This window comes from Artemia sp. Qi Xiang Cuo, chromosome 16 (genome assembly GCF_049724085.1).
Source record: "Artemia sp. Qi Xiang Cuo chromosome 16, ASM4972408v1, whole genome shotgun sequence".
In the NCBI taxonomy this organism is placed as follows: Eukaryota; Metazoa; Arthropoda; class Branchiopoda; order Anostraca; family Artemiidae; genus Artemia; species Artemia sp. Qi Xiang Cuo.
Window position 1 is genome coordinate 42,491,576 of NC_142809.1, and position 21,785 is coordinate 42,513,360.

The 21,785-nt window shown below is 33.8% G+C and overlaps 1 protein-coding gene across 1 annotated transcript in view; it reads right to left on the bottom strand.

The window, feature by feature from the left end:
• Positions 1 to 1,210: 1,210 nt before the first annotated feature.
• Positions 1,211 to 21,785, bottom strand: part of LOC148942927 (protein argonaute-2-like) — a 205,234-nt gene continuing 184,659 nt past the window's right edge. Inside the window, exons 7-10 of the mRNA XM_089102272.1 lie at positions 17,719 to 18,000; positions 14,306 to 14,557; positions 8,013 to 8,242; positions 1,211 to 3,749 (exon numbers count right to left, since the gene is read on the bottom strand). Coding sequence (XP_088958398.1) covers positions 3,635 to 3,749; positions 8,013 to 8,242; positions 14,306 to 14,557; positions 17,719 to 18,000 — 879 coding nt within the window. The 3' untranslated portion in view covers positions 1,211 to 3,634. The remainder of the gene's footprint in view (positions 3,750 to 8,012; positions 8,243 to 14,305; positions 14,558 to 17,718; positions 18,001 to 21,785) is intronic.

Consider the following 21,785-nt stretch of genomic DNA (forward strand, 5'->3'; position numbering starts at 1 on the left):
TTCTAAAGGTATATTTTTCTTCCATCCAAGGATTTAATGCAGCTAATCTTTTGTTACACTGGATTTGACACAAAACATGCTCCCAAGATAACTCCTCTCAACGAATCACAAAACAAATTAAATAGAGAATCTAAATGAGGTTCAGTTTCAAAAATACTCCACAAATGCTTTGCCAACCATGACCTATGCAGACCAGCTCCTGATCTTTATATTTAAAGAAAAAAAACAATTGTTTGGCTCTTATTTAGCAAACAATCAGAAAACCCACAAGCGGAAGAAAAAGAAGGAAAATGGTCAAGAGTTGAAATGCATGTAGAACGGTTTTTTCCATAAACAAGCATAGTCGAAAGAAAATCTAAAGAGGAGGACACAAATTAAGGTTGGAGATACAAATAATAATAAGTTCACAAGAGTGACGATTTTTTTTCAAAACCTCATCAAGAATCTAAAGAAAAGAGGCAACATGCCCAGTAAGTTTTTCCAACTCATTATAGATTTACAAATAAAACTTAAAAAAAAATATGGTAAACTAAATTTTTTGGACACAAAAAACTAGCAGACAAAAGTTTGACAATAGCAAGATATTAATTTCGACATTTTTAATTCCTCTACACAATTGTGTAAATCGTTAAAAAAGTGTTCATCGTAAGAACTATTATGAGCGTAAGAACTATTAATATGTAAATTTAAATCAATTAAATTAAATCCTTCTACTTTTATTTCTTTTCTCTAGTATAACATGTAATTATCAAAGAATTTCTTAGACTCACAGCAAAAACCAAACGAAGTACTTATGGAATCTCTTCTGTTCTGGGGCTTTCACATTTTCCCTCCCCTTGTTTTCTCAGTCTTGATGCAACTAAATACTGACATATTGTTAATCTTCACGTCTATAGAAACTAAAAAAAAAATCTTTTGCCTTCTACATTCAAATGTCCAACTGAATATTTTCAGGTCTGCACTTTTTTAGAGCAGACCTGGACCAGTTTTGCACGTTTCTCCACTGTGATCCATCAGACTCTTGATAATAAATGCTAGTTTAAGAGCTGTGAAGCAGGATACTACCGTAATTTTATTTTGATTTACCCTAGATTTTCTCCATTGCAGCTGCATTTCATTTAATTTATAATTATACTTGTTCTTTCAAAGGTACGTTAAAGTTTCGGTTCAAATCCTGTTTAGGATACGAATAATACAAATACACATCAAACAAACAAAAGAATATTTTAATAAAAAAAGTAATCACGATTATCAAAATCTTAATTCAAGAAAGAAAGACAGAAAAAGAAACAAGAAAAAGCAGGGGTGGGGTTCTCACAACTCTTGGGGAGGAGATAAGGAAAAGACAAATTAGGAAAAGGAAAAAGCGACAAATTCATAGCCTAATTAGTGTTCCTCTGAACAACTTTAACTAATGGTTATAATCCAGCCAAGAATATTACAAATAATACACTTATTGCTTCAATGCCTGGTTACCAGCAACGACATATAATAAGCACACATTTCCTTCGTGAATAATGCCCTGAAATGACCAAAAAACCAAAGCAGTCCCCAAAGAGCCTTTAGTTACGTTTTGTCCCAAATTAACAGCTATTGTCATCTTTTTTATGCTTTATCTTTTTCTTAATTAATTTCAGCAGTTAGTCTGGTCTGTGTTAAATTCCACAGATTTTATACTAAAAAATTAAAATTTAAATTCAAGGACAAGACAACGAAGAGGGAAGACAGGAACCAGGGGAAAGAGATTGGTTTCTGTGCCTGGATCACAGTTTATGTAATATACCAGTAAGTTTACCGCAGATGATTTCTGGCTCTTCATTCTCGGTGCGAACAAAAAGCTCCTCCCACTTATTTCTGCACTTATTGTCCACTTATTGGTTGAGCCGGCCAAGTGGTTTTGTCAGTACTTGTTCCGTAGGTGATTATTCTTTGTCTACCCGTGAAAAGATCTAATGCCGCTTATGTTTATATCTGCAAAAACGTTCTCTGGAGCACTCCCACCTCGGTCCGGGTTTTTATAATGGGTGAGATAGGGAAAGATCATACTGAATAATTATATAAACTGTGGCCTGGATACAATGTTGTTTTTTGATTATCCTCTTTTTTAATAAATCTCCGTAAACTCGCAGAAAACTGTCTCCTGAAAACCTTTAGTCGTGTTTTCGTCCCAGATGACCAGTTCCTGTCATTTTCAAAATAGATTTCAGCGGTCAGAATGAATCTGTGTTATGTGATAAAAAAAAAAATTAAATTTCACAACGAGATAAAGAAGAGGAAAGAAATAAAACAGGTGGAGCTGTGCCCACCCACACCATAACTACTGCAAACAATATAAGTAATAAAACAAAACAAGAAAAGAGCCTCAGCTTGGTGTCCCCTCAGAGGCAGCACCTTTAGGACAGCATTCCCCCTCCCCCCTAACCACGCTACTTAAATTATCTAATAATTAAAGTCAAAATGATGGCCAGCCAATGTGAAGTAGCTGATGGCGACTTGATTTCCCAAAATATCCATCATTCAATCAAATGCTTGGTAAATCATCTAATATCTATGCTGGTAGATTTAGAATCTGCATGTTTCAAAACGTCTTTATCGTTTATCATGAAGAGGCTTCAGCATAATATCATCATCAACACCAAATATAGGACCCTGCAGCAGGTTGCTTCTTCATAGATAAAACTTCTGGTCCCATATTGTCGAGCAGAGATCAATATTAGTACCTCACGACAGGACGCATATTATAAAGTATGTTGTAATAAATATTTTTCTAACCAATCAGCATACAAGCACTTGCTTCCATAGCAACTTCAGCTTTGAGCTCTGAAAAATAATCATCAGCGACCTGACTTGTTGCTGCTTATAAAAAATAGAAAAAAGCATTATGACAAAGCTATATTGCTTTATTTATGCATTTCTGTATTATAAAAACAAAAACGAAAACAGAGTGTCAGGACAATCAAGCGGTTCACATAGACAGAAAACTCAGCTGCTGCTTTACTGCAATTTTACAGCTTACATCAGCCAATGATCATCAGCTGAATTTTGCTTGTGCACCAGCTATTTTTGTCTGAATGAATTCGAAACAGGACAACAGTTTTTTTCCATTTAATTGATTGCTACACCTCTGTTTAAACTGAACAAATAACAAGGGGTAGCCCCCTTTCACAAAATAACGAGCCCCAGGTGGAGCGTATGAAGTGTGGTGGTAGTGTGCCAAGTGTGACAGAAGTGTGCCAAGCAATCAGGAGACCGTGCCAAGCAGGGCAGAATTATGGAGCATACATGGCGTACCCAGATACATAATAGGAAAAAGAAAGTGGGCAATCCATAAAAAATAACAAATTTCAAATAAATATTAATAAGAATCGTACTAAAAAAGACCTACTCATGTGTGGGGTCAAATGTGTCGATATTTTTGTCATAATCAATATAAACGTATTTTTGGAGAAAACAAGAATAGATTTCAGTCCAAAATAACAGGTTCCATCGTCTTAACACCCACAGTTTATATGAAATATAATCTACATTAAAGCTATAGCATTTGATAACCTAAAATTAGACGACCATTATCCAAGTAACCAGCTTTGAGTACATTACAATTCAACGTAGTGCATATTACTTGCACTGCAATTCTCTAACTTGAAGCAAAATGCATAACTTTGCTTGTATCTATGTAGAAGGATACTGCAGGGGCCATGGCGGTCAGAGTCCCATCCTTACTGTTGTCTGAACTGTAAAATACTCCTCCACTATAAAATAAAGCTAAGAATTAGAAAATGCTGTTAATTTAGGGATTTAACCTAAAAAGAAAACATTTTATATAAAACACTTACATGGATTTTCATCCCACGGGCGGGGGAGGGTGTAAAAAGACAAGAAAAACTGATAAATTAAACGAAAATTTAGAAACTGAAAACATTAATCTTGATTGTATGAACACCTTACTTGTGAGATCCTTTTCCACTATAAAAAAGCTAAGAATTACCAGCCAAGTAAAAGATGGATCTTAATAATAAGACAGATTAACAATCAGCAACAGCAACATTCTTTCATAAAGTCATATAAAGTTTCTAGCGATTATTTTTCTGATCACTGTGTGATGGACGTGTGCATAGCCAGTTCTCAGACCACGCTATACCGTTTCTTTTTTTGTGCATTGGCGAAGACGTATACATAGCACAAAGGGTACTGGCTGTTTTGCATTTTATGTTTTTTTTTCTTCTTCAAACCTTTTTCAACTAGGCAATAGCAAGATTAAGAGCACTTGCCTAGTTTTTGAGCTCGTCTCCCCATGGGCCTAGTAAAATATATACATACATATGTGAATAATAAATGATTGAACTTGACCTCCAAAGGCTCTCCTTGACCCTAACCCAGCAATTCTTAAAGTAACACCCAAGTCACTCTATCTTGGCTGGTCAAATCAGTCAGTAAGTTCGCTTAATGCATCAAAGTCACTAGTCACAGGGTTTAAAAGCTCATATAGCCTTTAATATGACCAGTTTCTTCAGTAGTGTCCCCATATTCAGTCAATGCTGCTATGAGACAGTGTTGGGGCCCTTGACCCTATCTATCAGGTAAATTCCCTTTTTTGGTAAATTTAGTTTCATTTCTCTTTAATTTCAGTATTTCAACCCTGGGCCTAGCTAATATTAAATATCCTTTCGCCCAGTTAGTGTTCTCTCTTGGTTAATTGCTTACGACATGTATGGAAAGAACCGGCTAATTAGCTGGCTACTGAAAAAATGCAGCCGATTGATGACTCATACAGGTATAAATTTAGCGTGCAAAATCCAAGCGTAAATTTTGTAATTCAATTTGAAGTGACCATTCATTACCTTTGGTCAGAGCTACGCGATCCTCCATGCGTTGAGACGTGTCGCGCAGTGCTTTGTTTAATTTTGAGGTGATAATTAGATTAGTTCGTTTTGTGATTTTGATTTGAAAAGAAGTCGACATATTATTTCTACTTTTGACTTGTTTTTTGACTAGTTTAGGTAGAGTCTAGAGAGAGAGGGGGTATAGGTTGGTTCAGAGTTAGAGTTCTGTATTATTGGAGATATCTTTCCTGAGAGAAAGTAAGAGTTTTAGAAGATGAATTTTGGGCTTGATGACTTGATCCCTTACATTGACACCTTGGGCCAAATCGAGTGGTATATACATACCGCGGAAACTACACTTGCTGTATCCCAGGTGGTTATCAGAGATCAGCAAGGACGGAACTCGTAGAATCCATGGCACGCCAGAGTAGATCGTGATACCGTTTTCCAGAGGACTTACACTAGTGGCTTCATTTAAAATACATCTGATTTTATTCATAATATTTTTTTTTTTAATAAAGTTGGGTTTTAGTTTTCAGAAATATGAACATCCCCGTTTAAAATACATTTAATTTTATTAATAATATTTGTTTTTTAAAATAAAGTTTGGGTTTTAGTTTCAAGAATACGAACATCCACGTTTAAAATACATCTGATTTTATTTATAATATTTGATTTTTTAATAAAATTGGGTTTTAGTTCTCGGAAATAAGAACATCCACGTCTGAAATACATCTGATTTTATTAATAATACTTGATTTTCTAAAATAAAGTTGGGTTTTAGTTTTCAGAAATAAGAACACCCACGTTTAAAATACATGTGATTTCATTAATAAGATTTGATTTTTTAATAAAGTTGGTTTTTTGTTTCCACAAATACGAACATCTCCGTTTAAAATACGTCATATTTTATTAATAATATTTGATTTTTTAGTAAATGTGGGTTTTATCTTTCAGAAATATGAACATCCACGTTTAAAATACATCTGGTTTTATCAATAACATTTGATTTTTTAATAAAGATGGGCTTAAATTTCAAGAAATACGAATATCCACGTTTAAAATACATGTGATTTATTAATAATATTTGATTTTTTTTTTAATAAGGTTTGGGTTTTAGTTTTCGGAAATAAGAACAACCACGTTTACAATACATCTGATTTTAATAATATTTTTTTAAATGAAGTTGGGTTTTAGTTTTCAGAATATGACCATCCCCGTTTAAAATACATCAGATTTTATTAATAATATTTGATTTTTAATAAAGTAGGGTTTTAGTTTTCAAAAATACGAACATCCAAGTTTAAAATACATATGATTTTATTAATAATATTTGATTTTTTTTTTAAATAAAGTTGGGCTTTAGTTTTCAGAAATATGAACATCCACGTTTAAAATACATGTAATTTTATTAATAACATTTGATTTTTTTAATAGAGTTGGGTTTTAGTTTCAAGAAATACGAAATTAGACGTTTAAAATGTATATAATTTCATTAATAATATTTGATTTTTTTTAAAATAAAGTTGGGTTTTAGTTTCCGGAAATAAGAACATCCACGTCTAAAATACATCTGATTATAAATAATACTTGATTTATTAAAATAAAGTTGGGTTTTTAGTTTTCAGAAATAAGAACACCCACGTCTAAAATACATCTGATTTTATTAATTTGTTTTAATAAAGTAGGGTTTTAGTTTTCAGAAATAAGAACATCCCTGTTTAAAATACATCCGATTTTATTAATAATATTTGATTTTTAATAAAGTTGGGTTTTAGTTTTCAAAAATAAGAACATCCACGTTTAAAATACATCTTATTTTATTAATAATACTTAGATTTTTTAATAAAGTTGGGCTTTAGTTTTCAGAAATAAGAAGACCCACGTTTAAAATACATACGATTTTATTAATAATATTTGATTTTTTTTAATAAAGTTGGGTTTTAGTTTTCAGAAATATGAACACCCACGTTTAAAATAAATGTGATTTTATTAATAATATTTGATTTTTTAATAAAGTTGGGTTTTAGTTTTCAGAAATATGAACATCCCCGTGCAGCACACCGGCTCAAACACAAGGGCGTAGTGAGAGACATGTAAAAAGCTAGGTTCATTAGGTTTACTTGTCGTGGCGCAAGGACCTAAACCTCAAAAGGACCCCTCTCCCCAACCACCAAGGGGCCCCCTCCCTCCAACTTTTTAAGGTCACCCCCCCCCCCCCTTTTTTTTATTTTTTTTAACTTTTTTATTTTTTTTACATGATAATTTTTATTTAACTTTTTTTTGCATGTCTTAGAATGACATAAAACATACTTAAAACATAAAAAATTAACATTTAATATTTTCCAAATTCAAAATGAGAATGATATAGATATTTCTCTCGTGACTTTTACTATTAGAAAAATAATGTTTGTAGTAGCACTTTTTATTGGACTGAATTTTTTTTGGACTTCGACGCGGCTTTCCCAGTGGTACTCTATGGTAAGTTATCGACACTACCTAGTTTATTGCATGTATTAAATCAGGAATTTTTACACATTGGAGGGATAAACATATTCATATAAAAAAAAGTTTTAGAAATAAGAACGTCCACGTTTAAAATACATCTGATTTTATTAATAATACTTGATTTTTTAAAATAAAGTTGGGTTTTAGTTTTCAGAAATACGAATATCCCCGTTTAAAATACATCTGGTTTTATTTACAATATTTGATTTTCTAATAAAGATGGGTTTTAGTTATATATATATATATATATATATATATATATATATATATATATATATATATATATATATATATATATATATATATATATATATATATATATATATATATAAACTTAGGGCTGTTCATACCATGTAAAAGGGGCAGAAATTTGAGATTTTTTAGCAGCTCAGAGTAGTGAATATTAGCATAAAAACTGCTTTCGAATTTACAACAAGCTATTTTGGAAGTAAAGACTCCACTGGCAGATCCATGGGGGACCCCGCCCCAAGATTTTTTCTGGCACCCTCATTCCTTTATTACTGTTTTTCACTCTTTTTAAAAATAAATTTGTCAATTTGGTCAATTATTGGCACCCTTTCACATCAGCCCCCCCCCCCCAAGATTTTGCTCTAGATCCGCCCCTGAAAGACTCCAAAATCATCATGAAGTGTGGAAAAAAATAATAATAAATGGCAAGCAAACCTTGACAAGTCTTGCAAAGGAGCCTCTCCAGAATCGTGCACTCTCTCGACCAGATGATAAAGAGCCCTAAAAGCCACGAGATGGGCATGATAAGCAGGGGCTGGGATTGAAACAGGGCGAATACTACGCACGTAAGCGTGGCATAGCTGATAAGTTAAACACTGAAGCTCCTCCGAGTCGAAACGGTTGTCATCCCAAAGGACATGGTAGTGACTTGGACGAGAAGTTCCCTGGAAAAAATGGATTAAAAAACCGGTCCACCATCATAGGCAATTTGCGCGCTAGCGCTGCCTAAGTAAAGAACGATGTGGGCACAATGTGTTTTTTTTTTCTTCTTCTTCAGTTGGGCACTTCGTATCGAAGGAGTTGGCGTAGAAACTACGAAAAGGGCTCATTCGATTGGAAATTAGAGTGGCTGGTACCCTTTTTAATAGTCAAAAAGGAATTGAGGGCAACTAGCCCCCCCTCCAAACGCCCATCATTACCCTAAACATATTCAATCATAATTGTGAGATAGCCATTTTGTTCAGCGTAGCTAATTTCTAGATAGAAAATAAGTTTTCGAGGAGGACACTCCCCCACAGCCCACAGGGCAAGGGTTGTAAGTTATGCCCTGGGGCATCTATAGTTTTTATTGAAAGTGTTGTCGCAGAAACTTCAAAAGGGCTCATTCAACTGGAAATTGAAAGGGTTAGTGCCTTTTTTAATAGTTGAAAGTGATTGGATAGCGACAAACGCCCCTCTCACGCCCAACATTTTCCAAAACACATAAAATAAAAATTTTGAGATATCCAACGTGTTGAACGTAGTTGAACGATCTGTAATTTATGTCTTGTAGAAAGAAACCCCCCTCAGAACCCTCAGAGCAAGGTTTGCACGTTATGCTAGGGGGGCATATAATGCTTGTACAGAAAGTTCTTTTATAAACCATTTGCAGGAGGATCACGCTGCCTAAGTAAAGAACGGGGAGTAAGTAAAGAGGAGGACACTCCCCCGCAACCCTCAGGGCAAGGGTTTTAAGTTAGAGCCAAGGGGCAAATAAGAAAGATGTTGACACAGTATACTATTCATTAATTATTTCCTTTAAAATTGTGAACTTTGTATTGAAAATGTTGTCGTAAAATCTTCAAAAAGGGCTCATTCATTTGGATATTGGAGTGGCTTGTGCCCTTTTTAATAGTCGAAAGTGATTGGAAGGGGAATAACACCCCTCTCACGCCCACCATTTCCCCAAACATATCCAATCAAAATTTTGCAATAGCCATGTTGTTTAACGTAGTTGAAAGTTCTGGAAATTCGGTCTTAGAGGATGACAATCACCCTAACAGACTTTAGTGTAAGGGTTGTAATTTATGCCCTGGGTGTATATCAGGTGCTTATAGAAAGCGTTGTGGTTTCCAAAAGGGCTCATTCGATTGAAAATCGAAAGGTCTAGTGTCCTTTTTAATAGTCGAAAGTGATTGGAAGGCTTTACATTTTTATGGTAAAGATCGAAGTGGGTATAATTTATTATTTTTTGTTGTTGTTGTTGTTTAGACCAGGGCACTTCGTATTGAAGGAGTTGTCGTGGGAACTTCGAAAAGGGCTCATTCGATTGAAAATAGAAAGGACTGATGCCCTTTTTAATAGTCGAAAGTGATTTGAGGTTAACTAATCCCCCTTCCACTACCACCCTCCCACGCCAACCCTCCCGTTTCTGCTCTTAAACTTTAACCAAATCAAAATAGCGTAAGTGTATCCAAAGTATCAAAGAAAGTAAACATATTTTTTTCGAATCGTACCAAGTTTTCCATTTCAGATCAACACCAGGGGGTGTAAAACTAAATTAAACAATGCTATTTTTGTCCAGATTTATAAAAGGGTGTATGTTGTTAAAAATTGCTTAAATTTTTTATTCATCATACATATTAGCAGGCCAAAACATAAAATAATAAGAACCGAAGAGATTTAAAGAATTATTTACTTTTTACCTCAAAACAATATGTCAATATTAAACGAACAGAAATTAATTTAAAAAATGTCTTCCATAAAATACATTTTTCAAAGAAAAGTAAAGAACTCCGTTAAACAAAAAATGAGCAAAAATAAAATCAAATAATCTACCAATCGTGAGACTACCACAAATCAGCATCGATAAATAAATGGAACCCAAAACGACAGAAATTACAATAAATAACTGAGTCAAACTCAAAACGAGCAGAAATTAACATAACTTGGGCGCAAAACCCCTATACCTTCCCAAGCCCAGAACAAAATTTGCACTTTACTGAAAAAAATATAAATGTTTTAAATTTTATAACTTCAATAAATCAAATAATTTTAACATTTTGATTACTAAATATCAGTATATGTATATTAAACTGACAATGCACATTCATTTGTATTTCTTCATTTGTTTATTCTTCAGTAAAGTTCAAATTTTGTTCTGGCCTTGGGAAGGCATAGGCGTTTTGCGCCCAACTTATGTTAATTTCTGCTCATTTTGAGTTTGACTCGGTTATTTATTGTAATTTCTGTTCGTTTTGGGTTTTATTTATTTATCGATGCTGATTTGTGGTAGTTTCATGCTTGGTAGATTATTTGATTTTATTTTTGCTCATCTTTTGTTTAATGGAGTTCTTTACGTTTCTTTGAAAAACTTATTTCGTGGAAAAAGGTTTTTAAATTAATATGGTAAAAAGGCGAGAGGAGAAGGAGTGATAACAACGATTTAAGAGATAATTTCAAGGCAGGCAGAAGTTATACCCAATTTGGAATTCTAGTTTCCAGAGTGAATAGAAAATACAGCTGGCAAAATCCATTGCGATAACAACCAAATAATCAAATATCCTAACAGTAATCATTTTGTGATTTTTGAAATTTTATTAATAAAGTAGCGAACGCATTTAATAAGTGAAAATAATTAATAAACTATTGATAAATAAATAAAATAAAAATAACTTAAAAAGTAAACGAAATAAAAATAACTTAAAAAGTAAACAAATAATAATAGTTAAATCAAAATAATTAATTCCACTGGGATAATAAATTGAAAATATTTTTTGTTATTAAATGAAAATTTTGTTAAAATTTGGCCTAAAATTTGTATGGGAGATAGACGGGCGGGGCGCTAATCTAGATTTTGCTCCGGGCGCAAGAGAGGCCAGAACCACCATTATATGAGGTGGTTGGCTATATTAATGATCAGTTAGGCCTATAAGGAAACTACAAGAATTATATTTGTCACGCAGCAGATTATGAGGAATCGAGACAATTACACATAAGGCTTTAATAGCTTTCAAAAAACCTTGTAACAATGTCTTAAAATACATTGGTCAGCTATAATATAAAGAAAAAACGAACAAAAATAGGATTTTTTAAGGCCAAACTAAAATACTGAAAAAACAAAGCAAATATTTTGAAAAAACAAACGCCTCTCTTCTTCAGAGCGAATAAAAAATATTCAAGGAAAATACCAAAAAAGACAAAGAAAACCCCAGAACAAATGCGAATGCAAATGCAACAACAAATAGCTTTACATATATAACTTTGCACAGCTATGAATAGAGATACCAATGACTGAAGAATAAATGACTCATATTTTGGTTTTCTCAAAAAAGAAGCCAATACTTTTGTCATTCCTGAAATAAACCTTGAATCACCTTCGCATTCACATAATGAAATCCGTCATCACCCAATCAGATCTGAAAGGGTCCGTGCGAAAAACGTAATAATTAAAATCAGAAACCAAATGACATAGTTCTCCAAGTTATTTGGTTGCTGATTCGTTTGTTTGAGTGAATGACTTTTCTTTCATTGGCCAGTCGTTTTCTAGTATCCTTCGATGGCAGTTCAAGAGTTTTTGGATTTTGTGCAAAATCGTGGGTATTGGAGAATGACTCGCTTTTGGTTGTTAGGTATTTGGTTTTAATTCTTCTAATTTTGAGTTTCATTGAACTTTATTGATCTTTTAATTTTGGTTTTTCACTGTTTTTTTGCTTGTTTTTCAAATTGACTCTCCGCATTTTTTTTTTTGCTTTTTTCCTTGTCCTTTTTTGCATTTTCCTTAAATATTTTTTTTTGTGCTCATTTTTGAAGACGCCTCAGTAACCTGTTAGCTTTTTTTTGTCATCAAGCTTAAGTTTCCTCTGTAATCAGTTTAATTTTTGGTTAACATTGTGATCTACTTGACACTCGAATACATTTTACTTTGTCCATATTTCTGATGTAGAGTTACTAACTCCTTGGAATACTCTTCATATTTAATGAGCACAAGATCAATTTACCCGGAAAATTCTCCCTACATGTAAAATTGAGCAGCCAAAGGTAAATAAGAACAAATAAGAAGAATGAAGAAAGGAAAGGATTCTGGAATATTATATCTAATATCCATGTAGAATACATGGTGTAGGACCAAACAGCTCGTGGTAACGAACTGTAAATAAGGAGCAACTCGAGGTAACGGAGACCAAAACTCTGAAAAAAGGGAATTTTGTTAACAATTTATGCATAAAAAAAAGGCTTTTTAGGCGGATTATCAATATTTAAACTTAATTAAGTTCAATGCTGCACGTCCAACGCTACAATCATCAGAAAATTTCTCTGATTTCCGAAAAGTGGGGAAAACAATCCGAAGGGATCATAAAGATATTCAGCGATTAGATTCAGCATATTAGAAAGCCTCATTATGAAACTTTCAAGCTCCTATCTATAGAAATGTGGATTTTGCTCTTATTTTCACTGAGAAAAGATCATGGATGCGTGTTTGAATCTTTTTAAAGAGTCAAAAATATTGTATCAAGGGCAAGTAACACTTTCTGCCATTTTGTGGCACCTACGATTTAGCCCCATAGAGGACCCGGTTGCGATCGATCAAAAAATCTGAGATAATCAATTTAAAAGCATAAAAAATATATATATTGGGCTTTATACTTGAGGAGGAAGTAATGGCACAGGGTTACGCATTCGTACCCTAGAATTCGAGCAGTAAAAACAAGTAGAGATACTTCTGATATGCGTGTAATCGATAATATCCAATACATTTTTTTTTTGTGAATAGGGCTCGATGACGTTTTGAAAAATTTTATTGCTCAAAACTGTTACTTATTTATTTGGCACAAGTAGTTCTTTAAATCTTATATTTGCTTGGTTTTACTTACGATCTGACAACAGTTCCTGACTTTACAGTTAGATAAATTAAATTTGGAAAATATGTTTCTTAAAATTACTTCAGACGGGAAAACATTCTGATGTACGCCAAGCGGATGTGTTCTCAATCGTAAGGGGTGAGCTGGTATCATATACTGTATTAATGGCCAGGGAAGTCTCTTATGGAGGAGTGAAGATCCCCTCCCCCAATGTTTAAAGGTAGCCAGATAAAATAGGAGTTGGTAAAATAATGGCAGGAAGCGCCACTATCTTTCTAGTTCAAATTTTTTTTTATTAGGGCAAATGGGTTAATGCAAATATATGACGTAAAATCACTGAAATATCAGGCTTAGTCAGTAAAGAACAAAAAAAAGAATTAATTTGAATAGCGATATCGCCCAAATCAGTCAGTAAAAACAACCAGCCTATCAGTAAAATCTTCCCCCCCCCCTCTGCCCTTAAAATTCCTTTTTTTAGTGACACCTCTGATTGGTACCAAAGCGACTCCATGGGAAATATAAGATTCGTGCTTATCAGTCTCCGCCTTTCAGCTGTGTGCACTGTGCACTTCCGTCATATGGCAACTCTTCTGCAGTTACCACTAATTTCTTATTAACAAATTAATAACCCACCCCCTCAAGAAAAAAAAGTAAAAATAAAAATACTGAGGATATTGTAGACCATATATTCTGCTTATATTTTGAAATGCAGGTAGAATATTCCAAAACTCCTTCTTTTCTTGATTATTTGATTCCTCATACTTTTACTTTGGCTGATCGATTATATATCTTGGGAAATTTTCTTGGGGGGATCTTTTCAAGGGAGGGGGGATTTTCCCCAGGGGAGAGTATTAGCTTTGAAGTGTTGACACCGACTACAACTGTTAGCACCGTTTTGGACTGAACAGCCTGTAGCTTGTATCAGTAGAAACAGGGGAAATGAAAAGTACCTACAGCGACTAAATTCAGAAATTGTTGCTAGTCAGGTTGTTTAAGTGTTACTTTGTTCCTATTTTTTTTTTTTTTACTCACGAGTTGTGTCATTTGTGCATTGTGATAGACATAACAGTATATATAAATGCTTCTTTTTCGTAGCGTACACCTTTTTGTACACTGTACACACAAAATACATATTTTTCTAGACATTGAAACAGGTGTGGCACTTACCTGTATATCCCGATCGGGACACATGTAGAAATCAAGCAGCTGTGTATAAGACGCAGAACGGTGTGTTATACGATCATCAGTCATAATACGGGTTGGAATGCTGCCAAATTTCCAAAACATTTCCCTTTTATCAGTAGAGGACACACGATTAGGATTAACTTTTTGAATGACAATAAACGTTATCCCCGGTCGATAATCTGCTTCCAGCTTAGCACAAGCATCTCGAATAGCAGTTAACTCATGCTGCAAAACCTACAATGAGACTGTTAGCATATGAAACAAACATAGACGTGAAAGAATTATGACAGAAAATGAAAGTAACTTCATGGTTAATCCCAAATTTTAATGCATTGACAGAAAGGGTAAAGCATAAAAATAATATAAAAAAAACAGGAATGCTCAGTCAATATAACAATTTCCCGGTTAAACTTTTCATCCAGAAAACTTCCGGTTATTTTCCGGCTAAACTTTCATCCAGAAAGGACAGGTAGTTTAAAGTTGGCAACTTAAATAGTAAAATTTTATTTAAATATTTGACAACTACGAAAAAATCGCGTTGAACACTTCTTAAGCTTTCTTGGACTTCTTTCACAATATACACACATACACAATACAAAAAATATGGAGTTGTCTCAGAATCCCATCTTACAATATACAGCAGGTGAGAACCAAAGCACCAACAAGAAGTTCTTCAAAAATACTTGATTTAATAACGCACTCAGAAGCAGAAATGCATAACAGACACGCCTCCTCCCCCTCTGGATACGGTCCTGACTGCAGCAGTATTTTGTGTTATGTTATAGTTGTTTTATATTATATTAAATATAATATTATATTAAATATCATACTAATATTATATTAAATTACATTATATTAAATATCCCCAATCACTCCCCAATCCCACCCTCCAATCACTTTCGACTATTAAAAAGGGCACTAGCTACTCCAATTTCCAATCGAATAAGCCCTTTTCGAAGTTTCTATGACAACTCCTTCGGTACGAAGTATATAATCATATTATAATGGTGAATAAAATTGTTAAGGGAGCTGTCCCCCCTCCCATACCATAAGTCAGAAGACATGCCATTATTGTCAAATTTATATTCAAGATACCATAAGTAACAATAGCTTTCGGGAGAAAATTGCTTTATGTCCAAAAAGATTTAAAGGAAATGGGAACTTCCTGGTAGGGTGTAAAGAGGGAGGCTTGGAATAGATTGGGATGGAGGAGGAGCGTGCATAGCTGTGTTGGCCTCAGTCGGCTTGGTGCCGCGGTGAGTTGTTGTTACTAGTAGTAGCAGTATTATCACAAATTATAGTATATTCACATATTATAGCATATTCACATATTATAGCATTATGACATATTATAATATTATCACACAAAATTATTGAGTATGAACCTTTAGAAAATGGCTACCGCATTTGTTGCCATTTTATCATTGAAAATAAAAAATTACAGTACATTACATTCCAAAGCCGTATCCAGGGTGTGGGGGGTAGGTTCCCCCCTGTGAAATATTTGTCCGACTCGTAAAAACATAACAAAAATGAATGTAAACAATTTTTTGATACGTTTTAAAAGTTTTCGTAAATCCCCCTCCCCCAACCTCGAAATATTCTTTTGTACCCCCCCCCTAAAAATCCTAGATAAGACCCTGTTTCAATCACAATGGTGCAATTCCGACTGCAAACAAAAAACAACTGGACGCTTTTAGTATAACCAAACGAAGCAAAATATTAATTTGTTGTCGTGCCCAAAGTACACCCCCTTCACTACCATCATTTTATAGAAGACCAGTAGTCAATTGAAGATTTTATGGAACCATTCTGTTTTCTTTCTTAAATTTCCGTAAGTCTGCAAAAATGTTAAATATAAATTTAAATAGTGTTCCTTGGTTGTAGTATTAAATAGATCAAAATTACATTAACGATGTCTTTGAGCTGCAATATCTAAAAAAAGTTAATTTGTCAAGTCCTTGACTTTAAAGTACGACATACCTCGGGTCATTTTATGAGAGTATCTTGCGTTAAACTGTAATTTAGACATAGGTTATCACCTAAAGTTCGTAGATAATACTTTCTTTCTTGTTGCTTCACAAATCTAACCGCTTCACAGATTTAATTAGTCACAAACCAGACAACTTCTCAAATTCATAAATTGAATGATTCGTAAATCTAACTTCCTAAATTCATAAATGCAGCGAATTCGACGATTCCCAAAATCAACTTCGCTTTTCCAAATAATCACAAATTCAAAAATTCACAAATCGAACTTCACAAATTTAGCAACTCACATATCCAACTTCACAGTTCCATCAATGAAACCACATAACAAATCCAAGTAATTTATAAAATCAACAAATCACAGAATCAAACTTCACAAACCCTAATTCTTCACAAATTTTTCACTTTATAAAATATCCGTTTGGTCCAAAACCAAGTTTTATGCCAAAAATACACAAACTGCCCAAAACCAAACACCATTCTTTAATCCTTTTATAGAAGAGCAATATTAAGGAATTTAATATTTTGTGTGGTCAGTATTCCTTTTTAAATGCTGACAAAAAACAACAATTATACATATTTTGTTCTAAAGGAATTTTTTTATTTATATTTTTTTTTGAATTCTTACATTTTTTTAGAATTTAAATATTCTGAAATATTTTGAATATTCTTTTTTGGAATATTGAATATTATGAAAGAATATTTTAGAAACATGTCCTGAAAGATATTTTGAAGGAACATTCCTTCATGGGTAAAAAATGAATTAAATTACATCTATCAAGTCTTTGAGCTACAAATAAAAAAAGGTTTAATATCATGATTGTTTTTTTAATATGATATTGGGCTCAGCACAGTTTGCAATAATTTATATTTTAAGATCATAATTAAGATTATTTCTTATTGTTTCACAAATCTAATTTCTTCCCAATTCAACGGCTCTCAAATCTATAAATCTAAGGACTTCACAAGATTAACAAATCGTAAATCCAACCTCACAAAGTCAACAAATTGCAAATCTAACTCCATAGATCCAAATAGTTCCCTAATTCAACAATTATCAAATTCATAAATCTAACCATTTCACAAGATCAATGAGTCAAAAATTCAAATTCACAAATAAAAACAGTTTACAAAATTCAACAATTTACGAATCCAACCAATGCTGATGCAATAAACATCTGCAAATGTGGCAAATTGATAAAATGAACTAGACGATTAAACCGTAAAATACGGTAAAAAAAAGTACCGGAAGTGAGTTCGTTAATCGATCTTGAAAATTGACTAAAGAATATGGTAAAGTACCGTCAAGTTTATTATAAAGATGGGTAAATATCGTAAAATAATTTTTCTTTAAAAAAATGAGCGAGATACCCCTTTCAGTTTTAAGTAGAACAATAAATACTCACAGGTGAGAACTGTTCTTCTGAGAGTCGATCTCTAAAAAGAATAATCTTGAGTGGCTTAAAACCTCCAGTACTTTTGTAGAACATAATAAGGAGTTCTCTAACCATAGAAGATAGTTCGTGAACAACTTCTTCTCTGTGGTGCTGCATGCGGACAGTGGCAGAGTATCTAGATAGACGAGCATCCATTGAACCGACAACGGCAGCTATTGATGGCTTTTTGCTGTCACCGGCTGGTGGATGGGTTACATCTGCACCAAGAAAGATCACTGGCTCGTTGAAAACCTACAAAAGAACAGTTGGAGTGCAAAATTAAAATTACCACAAGAGGTAAAAAAAACTCCTGGCGAGTTGCTTAATAAGAATTACAACTGGAAAATCAAATGTAACACGAATCAAATAATTTTTTTTTAACAGTAGGAGAGTCCGAGAATGAAAAAATTGTTACCTTCATTGATACTAGAACAAATGCACAATTGAATAATAATATGGAAACCAGCACCATGCCTAGAGAACAGCCGACACTGGAGCAACCCAGGTCAAAGAGGTCAATTCGTATTTTATTTTTTTATGTATTATACATTTTTTTTACATGATTCTGATTTCTTAAATACAAACTTACATGATGAAAAATACTACTACTACTAACAACTCAACGCAGCACCAAGTCGTATAAAACCAATATAGCTATGCATGCTTTTCCTCTATTCCAATCTATTCAAAGCCTCCTTTTTTGCAACGTCCCAAGAAGTTCCCATAGAACTCTTAGAGTGAAACAATCTGAATAACAAGACTATCCTAAATTTTAACTTATAACACCAAAGCCACAGGGCCAGGCATATTGCGAGGTGCCGCTGCACCTGAGCTCTTTAACCGTGTAATAGACCACATCCTGAATAAAACACAGCAGGTGCAGCCGTTTGGCATAGGCTTTGCTGGAAGAGTTCTTTCAGACATCGACTTTGCCGACGACGTGGCGCTAATATGCGAAAACATTAGTGACCTCAAAACTACACTGGAAACACTGGCCTCTGCCGCTGAGAAACTCGGTCTGAAAATAAATTGGTCGAAGACCAAGATAATGCCCGTTGAGAAAACGCCGTCCAACCCCCTGTCATCTGTGGAAATTTGTGGCCAGACTGTAGAGGTAGTCAAGCAGTTTACCTACCTTGGTTCAATTGTCTGCTCAAACGGAAGCATAGATGCCGAAATATCAGCAATAGCGGCAAAAGCAAACTCTGTCTTCGGTCGCCTTCTAAAAACAGTCTTCCAGTACTTCAAAACCATTCATACTGCAGAATTAACTTTATTTCAAAATTTTTGTGAAGCAGTATAAGTTTACCAAAAGGGAACTATGTAATTAATAACAGAATGAAAGCAGTTATTCTCGCTGAAAGGGCTCATTTTTCTTAACGGAAAAGAGATATACTTCAAAACCATTCATACTGCAGAATTAACTTTATTTCAAAATTTTTGTGAAGCAGTATAAGTTTACCAAAAGGGAACTATGTAATTAATAACAGAATGATAGCAGTTATTCTCACTGAAAGGGGTTAACTTTCTTAACGGAAAAGAGATATACTTCAAAACCATTCGTACTGCAGAATTAACTTTATTTCAAAATTTTTGTGAAGCAGTATAAGTTTACCAAAAGGGAACTATGTAATTAATGACAGAATGATAGCAGTTATTAGTAGTAACCGCATATGGAATTTGCTTACGCCCCTGTACCAAACAGGTTTCTGGTAGGTATAGTATTCTACCGGTCCTATAGGTAAACATTTCTACAGGGCATTACACCTTTTCAAAGAGCTCCCCCGCATTCCGGGCCAACCAGATATGTTTCTAGGCCAACCAGACATGGTTTTATACTTTTGAGGACTTGTCTTTCACTTTGATGAAGGACAAGTTTTTCTGACACAATTTACCAGATTATTTATCAATTATTTTTTTTTTGTCACTATTCAAGTTTTTTCGAAACTTGTATTTGCATGTGGTTACTCCACATACGGTATCCTTTCTTTGTTATTCTGGACCTTGTATACACCTTTTTGAAGAGATTAAGGGCTCCCTCACATGACCTTCTGGATTTGCTCGGAGGTATAGCAATTTCAATGTTATTCTACAGGGCATTACACCTTTTCAAAGAGAGTGAGTATAACTTCATTGGTGATTGGGGGTTTGAATAAAAGGAATAGTTTTCTTTACAATTCATATTAGTAAGAAAATTGAATTCAAAGAGAATAGTTTATTTGCAAGGATATTAGTAGAGGAAAAAAATGAGTGGTGCATTTACATTATTGGAGATTAATGATGGAGCCGACAGAAGCAGCAGTGATGCACGAGTACCTAATGTGACTATGGAAAAAACCGCTGGTTGTAGACTATGTCTGGAATTGGACACTATGTACGCTAGATACATGATATCATTGAACAAATTTAAGCAGGAAGAGCAGCTATGTTTTGCTAGAAAAGTGAATAATCTCCATATAAATAAATTTTGGTCGGGATTATATGTCCTATCAAAATATATTGATGATAACAATATGCATCAGTGATTGTGACTATTGTAATTAAGTTAAGTAAAACTGTTTCTAAACCAATGGTATTTTTTTTTCTTTCTATAGAATACTAGGGTATATTTTTTAGATTAGAAAAAAAATTCTGGTTAGGCTGAAGTTGGTTGTGAGAGAGTTAGGACTCTAAAAATGAATACATTCGAGAAAGATCGAATCATGAGGAATCTAGTTCTTATGGACAAACGTTTAGTTCGAGATGACGATTTTCTAGAGCTGTCTATTCAAAGGAAGATATTTTCTCGGGGAATGCTTGTTGATATAATGGAAACTGATTCTCCATCATTAGACTATTGTATGAAGCTTCTACGTCGTGGTCCAAATGCAAATTCCCAATTTATTGATATATTGATCACGACACGGCAAAATGATATTGTGGATATGCTTTTAAAAATTAGTTTAGAAATTTAGGACTTTTTTTTTTCATGAGAAAGATGGTGCTCAAGGATGATTTACTCCTCTCTCTCTCTCTCTCTTATCTCGGACAATTTTTGATGTTGCTAGCTCAGTTTCATCGTGTCAGTGAGAGCGTCAACACATGACAAAATTTTCCATACATGTACACTATGTATGTACTCACTGGACAGCTGGTCATCATGTGAGAATTGCACAATGATTGATGAGTATGATGAAAATTGTAGATTATGCAACCCATGTAAATTGCATAGAGGATACGCTGTACAAATTAAAGGTTGTAATTCCTGTCTTGAAGAGGTGTGTGACTCTCATCCTAGAGGTTACCTATGCTCCAATTGTCATTATGATAAATGTAAGCAGTAGGAGAATGCATATCCCGGTATGATTGGAAAGAATCCTAAGCGTGATTTTAGTTTATTGCTACGAGATTTGTACTGTCGCGGTTTTAGATTGTTCTGGGAGGAAGAGCCAGGTCAACGATTCAAGTGTTGAAACAACAAAGGAATATGGTTTCTACGTCATTGTTGTGAAGACAATGGGTGTTTTGATTATAAGCCCACAGATTTTTGTTTGGCTGTGACGGAATGTGATTCGTCATTTGAGAAAACTGTTTATGAAATTGCTTCAAATACGAAAATTGAAACATTTGAATTCTATAAAATGAATGAGAATAGTATCATTGACTACACAAAGAGATATGACAAGAGTGAAGTCACACTCTACTGTAGAAAATGTGACCCTGACATTGTAGTACATAAGGATCAGTACACTTTGAATTCAGATAATCTACCTGCACTAGTTGTCGTCGACAAATACCTAGTAGTGGATGAAATCTAAAGAGTAGAAAAAGTCGTTTTATCATGTATATAATTTTTTTTTTATTAATGAAACATTTCAAATAAATCTTTAGTACATTTTATTATTAGGGCACTAAAATCAATATTAAATACACTTGTAAGTATATTCTCCACTAGAAAGTCGTTCAATCGAGGTACGTCAACGTAGATGTTGAGAAACTGCTTGTAGGTGTAGCCACGACATCTGAACATGAAAAAGAGTAGTGCATGAAAGCCACAT